The 19,152-nt window shown below is 38.1% G+C and overlaps 4 protein-coding genes across 4 annotated transcripts; all 4 read right to left on the bottom strand.

The window, feature by feature from the left end:
* Positions 1 to 255: 255 nt before the first annotated feature.
* Positions 256 to 2,216, bottom strand: LOC144661031 (homeobox protein Hox-A3-like). The gene is given in 3 exon segments (XM_078521745.1): positions 256 to 1,497; positions 1,500 to 1,783; positions 2,155 to 2,216. Coding segments are annotated over 3 exon segments (621 nt in total). The 3' UTR covers positions 256 to 1,222.
* Positions 2,217 to 4,095: 1,879 nt separating this feature from the next.
* LOC144659559 (uncharacterized) lies at positions 4,096 to 6,883 on the bottom strand. The gene is made up of 2 exons (XM_078520028.1): positions 6,591 to 6,883; positions 4,096 to 4,841 (listed from the first exon to the last, which is right to left on the bottom strand). The coding sequence occupies exons 1-2, from the start codon at positions 6,790 to 6,792 to the stop codon at positions 4,381 to 4,383; spliced, it is 663 nt and encodes a 220-aa protein (XP_078376154.1). The 5' UTR covers positions 6,793 to 6,883; the 3' UTR covers positions 4,096 to 4,380.
* Positions 6,884 to 10,619: 3,736 nt separating this feature from the next.
* LOC144659557 (uncharacterized) lies at positions 10,620 to 13,888 on the bottom strand. Its single transcript, XM_078520026.1, has 2 exons — positions 13,589 to 13,888; positions 10,620 to 11,957 (listed from the first exon to the last, which is right to left on the bottom strand). Exons 1-2 carry the CDS (start codon positions 13,788 to 13,790, stop codon positions 11,488 to 11,490), a joined length of 672 nt encoding a protein of 223 aa, XP_078376152.1. The 5' UTR covers positions 13,791 to 13,888; the 3' UTR covers positions 10,620 to 11,487.
* A 706-nt stretch (positions 13,889 to 14,594) lies between these two features.
* Positions 14,595 to 18,356, bottom strand: LOC144659558 (uncharacterized). Its single transcript, XM_078520027.1, has 2 exons — positions 17,716 to 18,356; positions 14,595 to 16,128 (listed from the first exon to the last, which is right to left on the bottom strand). Exons 1-2 carry the CDS (start codon positions 17,915 to 17,917, stop codon positions 15,665 to 15,667), a joined length of 666 nt encoding a protein of 221 aa, XP_078376153.1. The 5' UTR covers positions 17,918 to 18,356; the 3' UTR covers positions 14,595 to 15,664.
* Positions 18,357 to 19,152: the final 796 nt, after the last annotated feature.

Here is a 19,152-nt window from a genome sequence, read left to right as displayed (position 1 = left end):
CAGACAAATTCAAATTGTAAAAGCGCATCTGTGAAAATGAGCTAACATCAGTCAATTTACTTCGATTTGACTCAGTATCACAATACAACAACAAATGTTATGGCAAGCCACACACCATACAAACACATTTTGGGCACAAGTCATTATTTTATTGCTGATTTATGTTGTGCATTATTTGTCAAAAAGTAATGTTCTGGTTCCAAAATATATAAATATAACAATATTTAACAATACAACCCAAAATATCTTTCTCCATTTTAAATAAATGACGGAATTGTACATTATCAATAAATTGAAATCTAACGTAAATTTACGTTGCATTCAGGTAAAGTGTGTTAAGAATATACTGCATCATGACTGGGGTGAAAAGATACATGTTTTTGCAACAATGCAGACTGAAGAATTTGGTGTTAAAATCCAAGTTATAATGACGGAATAATTCTCACAACAACTGCCTGTAACATCTTTCTGAATGTTGTATTAAAACATTGTTTATATTTATCACATGTTGCATTAGCTACCTTCACAGACGTTCTTTGGGCTCGTAGGAGGCTAATGTTGCATTGTAGGTTTGCAAAGAGCTTTGCCATGAATTTCCCCATGAATTGATAAAAATTAGCTACAAAATCTACTTCTTCTTCTCATAGAAAAATCCAGACAAAATTTGTTTGCCTACAACTAAGTAGACAAGTAACTGTCCGTATAGTTTCAAGGCTAATTACGACTCGAATCTGACATTAAAAATTATAGGAAATTATCAATGAAAAATTCATTCTGACGATTGAAAATATCACAAGGCATTTACGGTTTGTTACAGAGCAGAAGAAAAATCCTTACGACCCATTACAAACAATTTGTAAGTGGGTTTCAGTGTATCGGAAATGAAGTATAAAGACCAAAATGTGTTGTATAAATACTGAATTGTGTTAAGCAAAATCTGCAGTATAATAGGAATAAAAGAATTGTTCATTTTTTGTCAAAGGAATCCAAATTAAACTGAAGATCATTTACTCGAGGTCAATAAATATTTCTCGCGACAAAACAGCGAGTCCTTTCAACAGCAACGAAACAAAATTTATATACACTAATAAGAAATTAAAATATATAATTCATACCCGCGTGTGCGAAAATCTCGCAACGCGGCCGTCAGAAAGGTAAAAGGTTTGCACAAATCACGTTGGCTTTGCAAATACGGTGTGCCTTCGTAAATAGTTAATCATTTCTAGAAATGTTGCAGTGGTCCCTGGTTCCACATTGTTCTCGGCCTGTCCATAAAACTGCCATTGTAAGCTTGCATAGGAGCAGGGTAATCGACGTTTCGCATTTGCTGAACAGAGTTTGTTTCGCTGAATGCAGACGACGAATTTGGCTGATGTAAGTTCATGGTCATCATGGCGTATAAACTGCCAAACCCATTTCGATTTTGCGCGCTGATCATGAGTTCCTTGACTCGCTCTTGAATCTCAATATCCAAAGCTTTTTCTACAACCTTGTTTCCTTTTTCCATTTCATTCTCCGGTTTTGGAACCAAATTTTGACTTGTTTCTCAGTGAGTCCAAGCGACTGTGCGATTTCTATTCTTCTTGGTCTGCAAAGATATCTGTTGTAGTGAAACTCCTTCTCCAGCTCAACTAGCTGCCTTGTGCTGTAGATTGTCCGGTTGAGTTTGTCTTCCTTTTCTTGTGGTTTTCCTAGAAAGAGAAGTCGTTGTGTTAATTTAAAGTTAGCTAACGTGCATACTGATAAAATTCCTGACTGTGTACACACTTTAAAATAGCCAAAGCTTTTTCAAAATGAACATGCATAACCAGTGTCGAAATCAATCTTCTTACGGCAAAATATTTTACCATAAATTGCATTTTGAAATGATGCCACATATCTCTTACGTGAAAAACAAAGCTTGATTTGAACGGGCAAAGTATTTATTTAAAATACATGGCCATTAGATTTAAAACTGTATTCATTCAAGGCATTTCAGTGCTCAAATGCAGTTCATTGATCGTACGAAAATTTCCGGCGGGTAAATTCCATCGCCAGACCGTAAAATAAGTTTCATTGTAAGAACTCACTGTAACTTATATCAAGTTATCCACACAACTTCACTAACATTCGATTGCAAAGAGAACTGACCTGTCGAAGAAGTATCAAACGTACATTGAAAATAATGAATTTAGACATTGAAAATGAAGAATTTCTTTGAGGCAGTGTGTGGGCATGTCAGCTTCGACATGCCAACTTCACTCAAAAATGAAGTTGAGGGCTTCTACTAAGCCAAACCATGAAGTTAAATAAAAGAAGATTGAAAGTTCAAAACTATAAAAGTTTGCGTAAGTTAAGATCTCTTTATTTAAGAACTAGCTTTTCCGATTTGAGCGAAGAGCATGGTGGAAGAAACTCGACAGCACGGAATTCGAGTTCGATTTTCAAGCACAAGTAATCCATTTAGGAAGGAGCCAAAATCTTCAGTTTTAAACTGAATTAAGATAAATTTCCCCAGTTAGAACCGGAGGCAAGATTTCACAGGTTTTGTTTTTAGAGTTAGAGGAAGCCGCTCATTGAAACTTGCAAGATACCTTGAAACAGGAATCAGGATGCATGCGAAACACTCCGCAATTCACAAATTCAAAATACGGTCACATTAGCGGCTCTTGCTGGCTATAAAACACAAAATCCTTTGGAGGAAAGGTCAAAGTAACTGAGAAGAGCCTGTTTTTTGGCTTATATTAGGACATTTCGGCGAAACTGAAATGTTGCCATTCGAAACACTTTGATACAAGTCCATTAGTAAACGCTTTTTTTCGCTTACAATCATAAAATACAATAGACGTAACTCGAGTAATTTAAAATGGCTCAACAACTTGAAATAGTCTGCCTTCCAGCTTGTCAATGCTTAGTGGCCGAAGGGAATAAATTGGTGTATTATAGAGTCTCACAAGTCTGTACGCAGAGAGAATTTGAATCGGTTGAGCAAAGCAGCTGAGTTGACACATCACAACTCTGTGTCGTCACCAGGGGCGAATTGCAGCGTCTGTTTCCTAGAAAACAAACCACTACACAGCTTTCTAGTTTTCTGATAAGTAGCTTTAGTCATATTTGCTACTGATGCTCCGAATAATATAGATACAACTTCACTTACCTTGGAGAAAACTGCGAATAATAAATGAAATAAGCGAAGGCAAAGGAACAAAGAAAGCACACACGAAAGCACAGTCGAAAGTACATAAATTACCAGCTCCGCTTAGAGCCTGTTATCCTTTCATCGCTGTTTTTGTGTAACCAGAAACAAAAGTACCAGTTCTCGTCGTGTCGCCGCGAAGAAGCTCATATAATTTTTCACGAACGGCCACTATTTAACGACGTTCGGTGGCGGACTAAACTCTTCTTCCCTGGACAAAACCCTGTTATGCTTCCCATGTCATTTTCGGTATTATTTTATTGAATTAGGAAGCGTTCTCGGCTTCGTCGAACGGTAATTCATACCCAACGTGTTAATTCCGTCTCTGGCGAAATCTACTTATTTTTCCTTAATTTCTGGGAACTGTCCAATTTGAGATTTAATTTGGACAGTTTTAAATAGAACTTTCAGTTAAAATGCACGAACTGTCCACTTTAAGAAAAATTGGACAGCTTTGTCTCAGCCAATCAAATCCAAGAAAAAACAACATGTGACAGATATTAGCCAATTAGCACAGTGCTAATTGCAATTAGCACAAGCGTCAACCCTGTAAACTTGTCGCGTTGTTAGTCGACAATGGCGGAATTTTATTAGGCAGATTTGCTACGTTTTTTTAATCCTTTTGAGCTTCTCAACAGTAGTAACGAAAGTGAGAAATTTTCTACATTGTCAGAAGAAGAAAAATCAAGACCAAAACACCTCCAAGAGTACAAAACTTGGCTGAATTGCTAGTGAAATTTGATAAAAAAGACGGCGACGAAAACGAACGATACGAATACGAAGGATGTCAGATTCAAGAAGTTGTAAAGCTCGTTCCGACACTTTGTTTACGACTCTCATCGATTGATGCCGTGTTTTCACTCACTTTGTAGCAAGCTTCGCAAACTCAGGTGAATAAAATTGCATTGTTTTGTTAAGTTTTATTTGTGACAATGCTTTGAGTGTGAGTTATTATTACTGAAGGCTTTTCCCGTTCCGGACATAAGTTTATGGTTTACACTGGATTGACTGACTACTAGCTATATAATTAATATGTAACAGCAAGGGCATGCTTGTCCAACTTGGAAATAATTAGATTCTAAAAATTCCTCTGACAGCCAAATTGGACTCGGCATACGGCCTCGTCCAATTTTGGCTGCCCTCGGAATTTTTTTTCATCTATTTTTTTTTTTCAAATTGAACAGCGTGTAGTCCAATTACTACTACTAAAGATGTTGCAGTGGTCCCCGGTTCCACATTGTTCTCGGCCTGTCCATAGAACTGCCATTGTAGGTTTGCATTGGAGCAGGATAATTGTAAATTCGCATTTGCTGAACAGAGTTTGTTTCGCTGAATGCAGACGACGAATTTTGCTGATGTAAGTTCATGGTCATCATGGCTGATAAACTGCCAAACCCATTTGGATTTTGCGCGCTGAGTTGCTTGACTCGCTCTTGAATCTCATTCTGCAAAGCTTTCTCTACAGCCTTGTTTCCCTTTTTCCATTTCATTCTCCGGTTTTGGAACCAAATTTTGACTTGTTTCTCCGTGAGTCCAAGCGACTGTGCGATTTCTATTCTCCTCGGTCTGCAAAGATATCTGTTGTAATGAAACTCCTTCTCCAGCTCAACTCGCTGCGTTGTGCTGAATTTCCGGCTGAGTTTGTCGTCCTTTTCTTGTGGTGTTACTAAAAACAGAAGTCGTTGTGTTAATTTTAATTCATCAGCATATGCCAGACTATATACGTGCATACTGATGACAAGTCTAACTGTGTATACATTTTTAGAATCATAGCTTATCAAAATGAACATGCACAACGAGTGCCCCAAAATATTTTATCCTAAATTACATTTTGAAATGATGCCACACATCACTTCTGTTAAAAAGCTTGATTTAAACAGGATAGCATTTTCGTTTTTGAAGAAAACATGGCTATTTGATTTAAAACTGTATTCATTCAAGGAATTTGCTCAAATGCCGGTCATTGTACGGAAATTTCCGGCGAATGCCGGAATTCCATCGCCATACCGTAAAATAAGTTTCATTGTACGTCACTGATTGTAACTTATAATAACTTATCCACACAACTTCACTGACATTCTATTGCTAAGAAAACTGACCTGTCGAAGAAGTATGAAACGTACATTGAAAATAATGAATTTAGACATTGAATAAAGAATTTAGGCAGAATTCGGGCATGTCAGCTTCGAAGGTATCTGACTATAAAACCCTGCTAGTTTTCACTCAAAAACGAAGGCAAGGGCTTCTACTAAGCTTAACCATGAAGTTAAATAAAAGAAGATTGAAAGTTCAAAATTATCAGAGCTTACAGTAGTTATTATACCCCTGGTGCCAGAGGTTTTTTTTTTTTGCTGCTTCAAAGAGCGGCGAAGCCGCGATCGTCGAGATAGCGGCGAAACCATCGCGGCTTCGCCACTCTCTCGACGATCGCGGCTTCGCCGCTCTTTGTCGCCGCAAAAAAAAAAAAAAAAACAAGAAAAAAAGACCTCTGGCACCAGTGGTAAGTTAATATCACTTTATTTGAGAACTAGCTTTTCCGATTTGAACGGAGAACATGGGGGGCAGAAATTCGACAGCAAGGAATTCGAGTTCGATTTTCAAGCACAAGTAATCCATTTAGGAAGGAGCCAAAATCTTCAGTTTTAAACTGAATTAAGATATATTTCCCTAGTTAGAACCGGAGGCAAGATTTCACAGGTTTCGTTTATAGAGTTAGAGGAAGCTGCTCATTGAAACTTGCAAGTAACCTTGAAATTGGAATCGGGATGCATGCGAAACACTCTGCAATTCACAGATTCAAAATACTGTCACATTAGCGGATTTTGCTGGCTATTAAACACAAAATCCTTTGCAAAGCAGGTCAAAGTAACTGAGAAGAGACTGTTTTGTGGTTAATTAGGACATTTAGGCGATTTACAACAAGTTTTGGTATGCCGCACAGCAAGAGAGAAAGGATTACCACCCTTTTGAACATGGCGTCTCGATTGGTGTTTTCGTTCTGGCGCCAGCTATGTATGAACCCTTTGAAACAGCCAAAAACCCACATAAAAAAACAATCCCATCAGTTCTGTCTAATAACTTCCATTCAAGTGAAATGAGTAGAACTGTTTGTGTGATTAAGATTACAAAATAGTGCGCTTCGCACCTTCGAATAGCGAAGAAAACTGCTTGACAATGGAGATGCGCTGTTCTGGCTGGTTCATTCTCTGTGCTATTCTTCTCCGTTTATCTACAATTAAAGAACTTAACACGTAACAAACACAATAAAACCGCGCTCGATCTATGCTATGCTTCAATTTTCGCGTGATTTCGTTTACGATCTTAGAAATCCCAACAAGCTGCTGCATGCTACATATCGGATGCAGAGCGAAGCGTTTTTAGGACAAAAACACCTAACAGAAACCCTGTTTCGTACCTTTTGAGCGAAATTCTTTCATCCAAGGGTAAATTTCCAGGGCGTTGTTTTCCGTGGAGGCAGGTTGTGCCGGTGAATTAACTGCTTTATCCTTTAAGCGATCGCTGGCATTTTCTTGACACGAGTTCGGAGGCGACTTTGCATCGGACTCTTTGGCCGGGTCGTTTTTGCTTTGGCAACATCGATTGTTTGCTTTTTGCATAACTTAGCTTGTCCGCACACTATTCTTAAATAGGGGCCTTAAGGAAGATGCATATGTTTATGATATTAGACAAAACAAAGTTGACGAGTGTTTTGACCTCTGGACGGAGATAAATACTCGCCGTTTTTGACATGACTCAATAAGTAGAGCGAGGTTATTCTCCAGGCTTCCTCGATGTTGTGAGATAGCGGCAAAGAAAAAGCTGGCATGAAACTATTGAACTGCGCACGAAAGAATATATTCTATAAGTTCCATAATTTATGATCAAAAGCGGTCGATTTGAACTTAGACTATTTGCTTCTTACTGCCCAAGCTTGACGAACTAGAGCGACTCTAAAGAAACGATTTTGATTGGTTTTAAACACAATAAAATTGGCCTAAAGTACGCCAAGGAGTTCCTTTAGCCACGCATTAAAAAAAAAAGTGTAAGCAAGTTCCAGAAGTCGGATATATTTGGACTTCCAATAACAACTTTCCAGGGGTCGCTCGTTTCCTGATCGCTATCAATGACAGTATTAAATTAAAGACCCTGGGTACGATAGATAGTCACTGTCATATATAATGGCCCCCCTTCTTTTTCGGAAATTTTTACCTGGCCCCCCTCGTAATCTATTGTTTTTTCGATGCCCCCCCCCCCTCCCGAAAAAGAAAATGATCAAGTGAAATTAAAACTTATCAAGCCATAATAATAGTCAAACTGCATCCCTCAAAAAGCCTGACATGGCCTTGACTATTTATCGATCGTGGATGCGGTCTGTTAGTATGGATTTACTGCATTTGTAACCAAATAGCTGGTGGTTGAGTAAATGCGTTTGGTACAAAACAAAGAAGGGGGCTTCGGTGGCATGCACCCCGGGAAAATTTGAATTTTTTAGAACCGCAGGAATGTTATTTTGGGTATTCTGGCAAGATTTTATAAACTATTACAGAAGCCCTCATTACAACACTAAAAGTATAATTGTTTTAAGTGACCCCCCCCCCCCTTACAGACATTTTCTTTTGCCTTGCGCCCCCTTTGAAGCCATTTTTTTTTGCGCGAACCCCCCTCAAATCCCACCAGCCCCCCCCCCCTTCTTCATTAAAAATGAACGGTCTCTCAGTGACATTAAAAATTATAGGAAAATGTCATTGTAAAAATACATTATCGCGATTGATTGTTACAGAGCAGAAGTACAATCCTTACGAACCATTACAAGCAATTTGTAAGTGGGTTTCAGTGTATCGGAAATGAAGTATCAAGACCAAAATGTGTTGTATAAATATTGAATTGTGTTAAGCACAATCTGCAGTATAATAGGAATAAAAGAATTGTTCATTTGTTGTCAAAGGAATCCAAATTAAACCGAAGATCATTTACTAACAAGCCTTTAAAATGGCTCAACAACTTAAAATAGTCTGCATTCAGCTTGTCAATGGCTAGTGGCCAAAGCGATTATATTTGGTGTATTATAGAGTCTCGCAAGTCTGTACGCAGAGAGAAGTTGAATCGGTTGAGCAAAGCAGCTGAGTTGACACATCACAACTCTGTGTCGTCACCGGGGGCGAATTGCAGCGTCTGTTTTCCTGGACAACAAACCACTACACAGCTTTCAAATTTTCTGATAATTTGCTTTAATCATATTTGCTACTGATGCTCCGAATAATATAGATACAACTTCACTTACCTTGGAGAAAACAGCGAAAAATGTTTGAAATAAGCGAAGGCAAAGAGACGAAGAAAGCACACACGAAAACACAATCGAAAGGACATGGATTACCAGCTCCGAGCTCTTGTTATCCTTTCATCGCTGTTTTCGTGTTTTCGAGAAACAAAATTACCAGTTCCCGTTGTGTCGCCGCGAAGAAGCTCATATAATTTTTTTACGAACGGCCACTATTTAAACGACGTTCGGTGGCGGACTAAACTCTACTTCCCTAGATAAAGCCCTGCTATGCTTCCCATGTCATTTTCGGTATTTTTTTATTGAATTAGGAAGCGTTCTCCTTTGTCGAACGCAATAATTTTTACCCAACGTGTTAATTCCGTCTCTTGGCGAAATCTCGCAAACGCGGCCGTCAAATATGTACAAGGTATCACAAATCACGTGGTTGGCTTTTTTTTTTGTTCGTGAGCGGGCGGTATTCTACAAATCCTGCGATCTGATTGGTTCCGGGAGCGGGCGGTATTCTCCAATCCGGCCTGCTCACAGCGGGCGTTATCCGTTGCGAGATGAATCGTCGAGTGTACTTTCCGCGCGAAATCATTTTGCAGCGTTGTACGAACGAACACATGAAAGATTTGCTCTCCAAAATCGAAGTAGCCGCTCACCAACTGTTGTAAATGTGAAAAGACAGAATAGAAGTGGAATTAAAGGCCTCGAAGTTCTTCTAAAGGCGAGTATTTATTCATCGACAAAATCAAGTTCTAGTTTCATAGTTTGTTGTTTGTGCATTTCGCAATCATATGCACGCCATTACGATAAGCTACGCCAGTTTTAAACTTCAATTTTGAGTTAAAACTGTCTTTTTATCGGCCACTTTTTTGCCAAAACAAAACACTAGTTGCCATCATTCAAGAAAATGAGATTCGTTGATTAAAAACAGCCGAAATAATTCTCGCAATATTGTGCCCCACCATTTTACTCAGTTTCACTTTCGCACTTTCTATGTATCGCAAAGAAATTATGCTGGGAATCAACGTAGTGCTTATTAATTCGTTAAATACAAGTGTGTATATCTTTACCGAAACAGTCTTTCAGTCAGATAGTAGTTTTTGGTCAGAGAGATTCTCGAACTTAATGTCCTGCGAACAGAGTTCTTTATGAAAACATTCATCGGGAAGCCGGAATCGACGTTTAGTTTTGTCAATGACAATGCTTTAGCTTGATTTTACATTTATGATATTTTTACTACTTCAATTTCTTCAATTGAATCTCTTCAGTGCAAATTTAATATGCTGAACCTTTCTGTGAATACGGTTCATTTAAGCAAAGCGACTATTTATTAATTTTATCGAACTAAATAGCAAACAGCATCTTACGCTCTTGCTAACCCGTCGATCGACTCAACAAAGATTTTGTGACACAAGCGTTCTTGAAAAAATAAAAATGTTATTCACCAGCCTAGGTCGGTCGGTATTTGGAAAAACTGTGCCCTTGGTCTTGGAACCGCCAGACATCGGGCACACACACTTTCCGGCTGGTGAATAACATATATTTACTAGAAATGTTGCAGTGATATTTTTATTATTTTAATTTATTTTAAGGGCTTTTTAGTAGTTTTTATTTGTACAAATATTGTAATGCGCAGGTGAAAATCATTGATTGGTACTTGCACAATATAAGTTCATTAATTATTATTATTATTAACTTCGGGAACACGTTTCGGCCATTTCTTCAAACAAAACACGTTGTGCGCTTCAGTTCCAAAATGGACGCCATATTGAAACAGCTCAAAGCACATGGTATGGCGATGACGTCATTCGCCCCTGAAAAATTTTCTGGGGGGCCCAAATCGATAACCATACATTGAAAGATAGCAGAAACCCATAAGAGTTGAAACGTGTAACGCGCGCGCAAAGCGTTTGAATATTCATTTTGCTAAGTACCATATTTGGAAACACGAAGAATTTGCACGCGAATGCTTTATACACGTTATGACACACGCAACATAATTTTTGGTTTTGCGGTAAGTGCTTGAATTTCGACCTAAACGCCGAAATTTTTTACAGAAACTAAAGAAATAATAAAGTTCGAAGTGAAGTCTCCAGACTACTTCAAGAAGATGAAACAGGAGAATTAAACAAATTTAACCAAGCTTGTTCAAAAACAAGATACGCATCGAGCGCGAGCTAGCGCGCTGTGAATTCAATCCAAATGTAGCAATTTTGATTGGTTAAATGTTTCTCGTGATTTTCCAAATATGGTACTTAGTCTAAACGAATGTGCAAACGCTTTGTACAATGCGAATCATAGGGAGTTACACGTTTCAACCCTTATGGGTTTCTGAAGATAGCCAAAAAACTAGAATTTGTAAGCGTTCTCCTTTGTCGAACGCAATAATTCATACCCAACGTGTTAATTCCGTCTCTGGGCGAGACGGAATTGCTGCCCGAGAGACTCAGTAATTTTTTCAATTAGACAGTGGCTTATATAATTTTAGAAAACGTGAATTTGTTCAACCCCGATTCTCTTCGGTAACATTTGGCAAACACTCTCTTCGATACCTAGGGCCCAAACTTTGGAATGCCCTCACACCTAGACTAAGAAATTTACCCTCTAAGCTTTGAAGAAATTTAAATGCGTTATACGTGGTCGGGACCTCACTGCGCTGGCTGCTAATATCAGTGACTGTCGGGGATGCAAACTATGCCAAGAATGACTGGCAGCCAACATTACATGACATAATTTTAACTTTTAACATAATTTTAATTTTTATATTTTAATATAGTTAAAGAAACAGAATTTTAATATATTTGTACTAAGGTTTTTTTTAAATGTATATAAATATTTTCTATTTTAGTTAGAGTAGGCAGGTTAGGTGTCCACAATTAGTAGAGGGTACTAATTCAGCTACTACAGATTTGACACGTTAATAAAGTTATTATTATTATATATATTATTATTATTATTATTAAATCTCGTACACGCGGCTGTCAAAAACGTACAAGCTACCACAAATCACGTTGTTGGCTTGTAAATAACTAATTATTTAATACTAGAAATGTTGCAGTGGTCCCTGGTTCCACATTGTTTTCGCCCTGCGCCTGTCCATAGAACTGCCATCGTAGGTTTGCATAGAAGCAGGATAATTGTAGTTTCGCATTTGCTGAACAGAGTTTGTTTCGCTGAATGCAGACGACGAATTTTGCTGATGTAAGTTCATGGTCATCATGGCTGATAAACTACCAAACCCATTTGGATTTTGCGCGCTGAGTTGCTTGACTCGCTCTTGAATCTCAATCTGCAAAGCTTTCTCTACAACCTTGTTTTCCTTTTTCCATTTCATTCTTCGGTTCTGGAACCAAACTTTGACTTGTTTCTCCGTGAGTCCAAGCGACTGTGCGATTTCTATTCTCCTCGGTCTGCAAAGATATCTGCTGTAATGAAACTCCTTCTCCAGCTCAACTAGCTGCCTTGTGCTGTAGATTGTCCGGTTGAGTTTGTCGTCCTTTTCTTGGGGTGTTCCTAGAAACAGATTTCGTTGTGTTGATTTAAATTCATCAACAGATAAATTTAAGGTTATAAACGGGCATACTGATGAAAATTTTGACTGTGTATACATTTTTAGAATCATAACTTATCAAAATAAACATGCACAATGAGTGTTGCAATCAATCTTCTTACGGCAAAATATTTTATCCTAAATTGCATTTTGAAATGATGCCACACATCACTTTTGTGAAAAAAACAAAGCTTGATTTGAACAGGGTAGCGTTCTTTTAAATACATGGCTATTTGATTTAGAACTGTATTTAATCAAGGAATTTACAATGCAGGTCATTGTAAGAAATTTCCGGCGAGTGAATTCTATCGCCATGCCGGAAAATAAGTTTCATTGTACGAACTCACTGTAATTTATATTAACTTATTCACACAACTTCACTAACATTCTATTGCTTAGAAAACTGACCTGTCGAAGAAGTATGAGACGTACATTTAGACATTGAATAAAGAATTTAGGCAGTATTAGGGCATGTCAGCTTCGCTTCGAAGGAATCTGACTATAAAACACTGCTGGTTTTCATTCAAAAACGAAAGCGAGGGCTTCTACCAAGCTTAGCCATTAAGTTAAATAAAAGAAGATTGAGAGTTCAAAATTATCAAAGCTTACGGTAGTCAATATACTCCTGGTGCCAGAGGGTTTTTTTTTCCTTTTTGCGGCGACAAAGAGCGGCGAAGCCGCGATCGCCGAGAGAGTGGCGAAGCCATCGTGGCTTCGCCACACTCTCGACGATCGCGGCTCGCCGCTCTTTTTCGCCAAAAAAAAAAAAAAAAACTCTCGCACCCAGGGTATAGTTAACATCTTTTCATTACAGAACTAGCTTTTCCAATTTGAACAGAGAACACGGGGTCAGAAATTCGAAAGAAAGGAATTCGAGTTCGAATTTCAAGCACAAGTAAACAATTTTTAAAGGAAACAAAATCTACGGTTTTGAGCTGAAAAAAGATACATTTCCCCAGTAAAAACTGGAGGCAAATTTTCAAATACAAGACTGTTTTGTGGTTAATTAGGGTATTTTGGAGATTTACTACAAGTTTTGGTATACCGCACAGCAAGAGAGAAAGGATTACCACACTTTTGAACATGGCGTCTCGATTGGTCTTTTGCTTCTGGCGCCAACGATGTGTGAACCCTTTCAAACAGCCAAGAAATAATTGTTTTTGAACCTTAGCATAACGAAACAATCCCATCAATTCTGTCTTATAACTTCCATTCAAGCGAAATGAGTTAAACTGTTTGCATTAAGATTACAAAATAGCGAAATCAGTAGAACTGTTTGTGTTAAGCATACAAAATAGTGCGGTTCGCACCTTCGAATGGCGAAGAAAACTGCTTGACAATGGAGAAGCGCCATACTGGCTGGCTCATTCTCTGAGCTATTCTTCTCCGCTAATCCACAATTAAAGAACTTAACACGTAAGAAACACAATAAAACCGCGCTCGATCTATGCTATACTTCAATATTCGCGAGATTTAAGAAATGCAGCCGCATGCTCGCGGTCGCAGAGTGAAGGGTTGCTTGTAATCCCCACCCACTTTCTCTGTTCCCTACGTTTTTAGGACAAAAACACCTAACAGCAACTCTGTTTCGTACCTTTTGAGCGAAATTCTTTCATCCAAGGGTAAATTTCCTGACCGTTGTTTTTCGCAGAGGCAGGTCGTGCCGGTGAATTAACTGCTTCATCTTTCGAGCGATCGTTGAAATTATCTTGACACGAGTTCGGATACGACGGTCCATCGGACTCTTTGGCCGGGTTGGTTTTGCCTTGGCAACATCGATTGTTTGCTTTCTGCATAACTTAGCGTTTCCGCACACTGTGCTTCTTAAATAGGGGCCTTAAGGAAGATGCATATGTTTTTGATATTAGACAATACAAAGTTGACGAGTTTTTTGACCTCTGGACGGAGATTAATACTCGCCGTTTTTGACATGACTCAATAAGTAGAGCGATGTTATTCTCCAGGCTTCCTCAATGTTGTGAGATAGCGGCAAAGAAAAAGCTGGCATGAAACGATTGAACTGAGCACGAAAGAATATATTCTTAAAGTTCCATAATTTATGATCAAAAGCGGTCGAGTTGAACTTAGACTATTTGCTTCTTACTGTCCAAGCTTGACGAACTAGAGCGACTCTAAAGAAACGATTTTGATTGGTTTTAAAAACAATTAAATTAGCCTATAAAAGTAAAACATCAAGGAGTTCCTTTAGCCACGCTTTAAAAAAAAGTGTAAGCAAGTTCCAGAAGTCCGATATATTTGGACTTCCAATAACAACTTTCCAGGGGTCGCTCGTTTCCTGATCGCTATCAATGACAGTATTAAAGACCCTGGGTACGAGATCTTCATTTTTTTAAAGCTCAGCTTCCCGCTAAAACTGTACCTCTTGCGACACCTTGCACGGGCACACACCACGTGTTGAGTGTGTTTTGAGGTTTGTGTCACAGTCAATTCCTAGTGGAACCTTTCGGTCAGACAAATTCAAATTGTTACAGCGTATGTGAGAAAAAGAGCTAACATCAGTCAGTTTTATTCGATTTGACTCAGCATCAAATAAAACAACAAATGTTATGGCAAGCCACACCATGCAAAGACATTTTGAGCACAAGTCATTATTTTATTGCTGATTTCTGTTGTGCATTATTTGTCAAAAAGTAATGTTCTGGTTCCAAAATATATTAATATAACAATATTTAACAATACAACCCAAAATATCTTTCTCCATTTTAAATAAATGACCGAATTGTACAATATCAATAAATTGAAATCTGACGTAAATTTACGTTGCGTTCAGATAAAGTGTGTTAAGAATATACTACATAGACTGAGGTGAAAGATACATGTTTTTTTCAACAATGCAGGCTAAAGAATTTGGTGTTAAAGTCCAAGTTAATAATGACAGAATAATTCTTACAACAACTGCCTGTAACATCTTTCTGAATGTTGTATTAAAACATTGTTTATATTTATCACATGTTGCATTAGCTTCCTTTACAGACGTTCTTTGGGCTCGTAGGAGGCTAATGTTGCATTGTAGGTTTGCAAAGAGCTTTGCCATGAATTTCCCCATGAATTGATAAAAATTAGCTACAAAATCTACTTCTTCTTCTCATAGAAAAATCCAAACAAAATTTGTTTGCCTACAACTAAGTAGACAAGTAACTGTCCGTATAGTTTCAAGGCTAATTACGACTCGAATCTGACATTAAAAATTATAGGAAATTATCAATGAAAAATTCATTCTGACGATTGAAAATATCACAAGGCATTTACGGTTTGTTACAGAGCAGAAGAAAAATCCTTACGACCCATTACAAACAATTTGTAAGTGGGTTTCAGTGTATCGGAAATGAAGTATAAAGACCAAAATGTGTTATATAAATACTGAATTGTGTACGTCAAAACTGTAGTATAATAGGAATAAAATAATTGTTCATTTGTTGTCAAAGGAACCCAAATTGAACTGAAGATCATAACTCAAGGTCAATAAATATTTCTTGCGACAAAACAGCAAGTTCTTCAAACAGCAACGAAACAAAATTTATATATACACTAATAAGAAAATATTATAATTCATACCCGCGTGCGCGAAATCTCGCTCACGCGGCTGTCAAAAATGTACAAGCTACCACAAATCACGCTGTTGGCTTTGCAAATAATTAATCATTCAATACTAGAAATGTTGGAGTGGTCCCTGATTCCACATTGTTCTCGGCCTGTCCATAAAACTACCATTGTAAGTTTGCATGGGAGCAGGGTAATTGAAGTTTCGCATTTGCTGAACAGAGTTTGTTTCGCTGAATGCAGACGACGAATTTTGCTGATGTAAGTTCATGGTCATCATGGCTGATAAACTACCAAACCCATTTGGATTTTGCGCGCTAAGTTGCTTGACTCGTTCTTGAATCTCAAACTCCAATGCTTTCTCGACAACCTTGTTTTCCTTTTTCCATTTCATTCTCCGGTTCTGGAACCAAATTTTGACTTGTTTCTCCGTGAGTCCAAGCGACTGTGCGATTTCTATTCTCCTTGGTCTGCAAAGATATCTGTTGTAATGAAACTCCTTCTCCAGCTCGACTAGTTGTCTTGTGCTGTAGATTGTCCGGTTAAGTTTGTCGTCCTTTTCTTGGGGTGTTCCTAGAAACAGAAGTCGTTGTGTTAATTTAAGGTCAGCTAACGTGCATACTGATAAAATACCTGACTGTGTACACAATTTTATAACCATAGCTTTTTCGAAATGAACATGCACAACCAGTGTTGAAATCAATCTTCTTACGGCAAAATATTTTACCCTTAATTACATTTTGAAATGATGCCACACATCAATTCCGTGAAAAACAAAGCTTGATTTGAACGGGTAGAGCACTTATTTAAAATACAAAGCCAGTAGATTTTAAACAGTATTCATTCAAGGAATTTCAGTTTCCCAAATGCAGTTCATTGTACGAAAATTTCCGGCGAGTAAATTCCATCGCCAGACCGTAAAATAAGTTTCATTGTTCGAACTCACTATAACTTTTATTAACTTATCCACACAACCTCACTTACATTCGATTGCTAAGAGAACTGACCTGTCGAAAAAGTATCAAACGTACATTGAAAATAATGAATTTAAACATTGAAAATAAAGAATTTCTTTGAGGCAGTGTGTGGATATGTCAGCTTCGAAGGTATCTGACTTAACACTACTCTTTTTCACTCAAAACGAAGGCGAGGGCTTCTACAAAGCTAAACCATGAAGTTAAATATAAAAGAAGATTGAAAGTTCAAAACTATTAAAGCTTACGTAAGAACTAGCTTTTCCGATTTGAGCGAAGAACATGGTGGAAGGCACTCGACACCAAGGAATTCGAGTTCGATTTTCAAGCACAAGTAATCCATTTAGGAAGGAGCCAAAATCTATAGTTCTAAACTGAATTAAGATAAATGTCCCAGTTAGAACCGGAGGAAAGATTTCACAGGTTTTGTTTATTGAGTTACGAGGAAGCCGCTCATTGAAACTTGCAAGTAACCTTGAAACAGGAATCAAGATGCATGCGAAACACATCGCAATTCACAAATTCAAAATACTGTCACATTAGCGGCTCTTGCTGGCTATAAAACACAAAATCCTTTGGAAGAAAGGTCAAAGTAACTGAGAAGAGACTGTTTTGTGGTTAATTAGGACATTTAGGCGATTTACAACAAGTTTTGGTATGCCGCACAGCAAGAGAGAAAGGATTACCACACTTTTGAACATGGCGTCTCGATTGGTCTTTTGCTTCTGGCGCCAACGATGTGTGAACCCTTTCAAACAGCCAAAAAATAATTGTCTTTGAACCTTAGCATAACAAAACAATCCCATCAATTCTGTCTTATAACTTCCATTCAAGCGAAATGAGTAAAACTGTTTGCATTAAGATTACAAAATAGTGCGCTTCGCACCTTCGAATGGCGAAGAAAACTGCTTGACAATGGAGAAGCGCCATACTGGCTGGCTCATTCTCTGAGCTATTCTTCTCCGCTAATCCACAATTAAAGAACTTAACACGTAAGAAACGCAATAAAACCGCGCTCGATCTATGCTATACTTCAATATTTGCAAGATTTGGTTTTCTGATCTTAGAAATGCTGCTGTATGCTCAAATCGGATGTAGAGCGAAGGGGTCGTTTGTAATCCCCACCCACTTTCTCTGTTCCCTACGTTTTCAGGACAAAAACTTCTACAGCAACTCTGTTTCGTACCTTTTGAGCGAAATTCTTTCATCCAAGGGTAAATTTCCTGAGCGTTGTTTTCCGTGGAGGCAGGTTGTGCCGGTGAATTAACTGCTTCATCCTCTGAGCGATCGCTGGAATTTTCTTGACACGAGTTCGGAGTCGACGGTGCATCGGACTCTTTGGCCGGGTCGTTTTTGCCTTGGCAACATCGAGTGTTTGCTTTCTGCATAACTTAGCCTGTCCGCACACTGTGCTTCTTAAATAGGATGAATATGTTTTTGATGGTAGACAATACAAATTTGACCAGTTTTTTGACCTCTGGAAGGAGATCAATACTCGCCGTTGACAAACTCGATAGGTAGAGCCGTATTGTTTGTCCCACGCACAAATCAAGTAAAGAAAGAAAGATGTATTATTTTTGAACACGTGATTCGCTGGCAACCAATCAAAGAGCTTAGAAGTGTCTCAAGATTTCACTTGTGGCATGTAATGGGATACACAAAGAGCTTAGAGTGTTTTTCCGAGTAATTCATCATCTTCGGACAAGCCGTCGTTTTGTGAAGGAATTTACAGATACCTACAGCGGAAACATAAATCTTCTTACTTGTCGGAACGATTTTTACCCACTAACTTAAGCAAAGTGGCTGTTGTCCCATTAAACGCGGTTTCCTCTGCAGTACGAAAAGTTTTTCTCAAAACTCTGCGTTAAAAGACCAATTACAGTAATGTACAAAACATGTACTAAGATCGTTTGCAAAACAAAGCTCGGTCACCGACGCCGAATTAAAGAATCCATTCCGTTCAAGATTTCGAAACGTCTGTTAGCGAGTTAATCTTTCTTAAGCTCGTGTTAAAAACTTAAGACTATAATAGCTCTTGTAAACAGAAATTACGAGCTATAAGAAATGAAAGACGATGGAAAAACAACTCCAGATATTAGCATTGCGTAGCCAAATACGTGTTTCTCGTCTGCTTTCACATAGTTTGGTTTGATACCTCATCGATCAAACAGAAAGTTCTGTCAAAAACAGGCTTGCCGCACATACATTGTTAAATTTTATAATTTGCTTATCCTCAGCGCCCGGGGTTCCGTTCACGGTTGTAGAAGAAAATGCATCGGTGTGACTTTCAAATAGCATGAAATTAATGAAATTACACTTAAACAAAAAACATCGACCTTACGCGGAAAACGCCGGTATCATCCAAAGCTGAAACGTATGAAATGTCTGTTTGCTTAATTAAGGAAAAATAAGTTGTGATATTATGTTTTGTTCTTGGCTGTCTCTTGTATTCAATTTTCACTAAAATGCTTTTCTTTAGTCGAGTTTGTGAACATCAAAATTCTGCTAGCAGTTTTAGTTTGCATAGAAAACGGCTTAATTCTGATGTGTGGCTTTCTTCAATTTCTTAATCTTCGAAGACAGCAACTGGAATAATTGATTAACGCTTATTGACCGGCTAAGC

Source organism: Oculina patagonica, chromosome 7 (assembly GCF_052425735.1).
Source record: "Oculina patagonica isolate OP01 chromosome 7, crgOcupat, whole genome shotgun sequence".
Taxonomy (NCBI): Eukaryota; Metazoa; Cnidaria; class Anthozoa; order Scleractinia; family Oculinidae; genus Oculina; species Oculina patagonica.
Note: the sequence above shows the minus strand (reverse complement) of the source record. Positions and strands in the feature narration are given on the sequence as shown.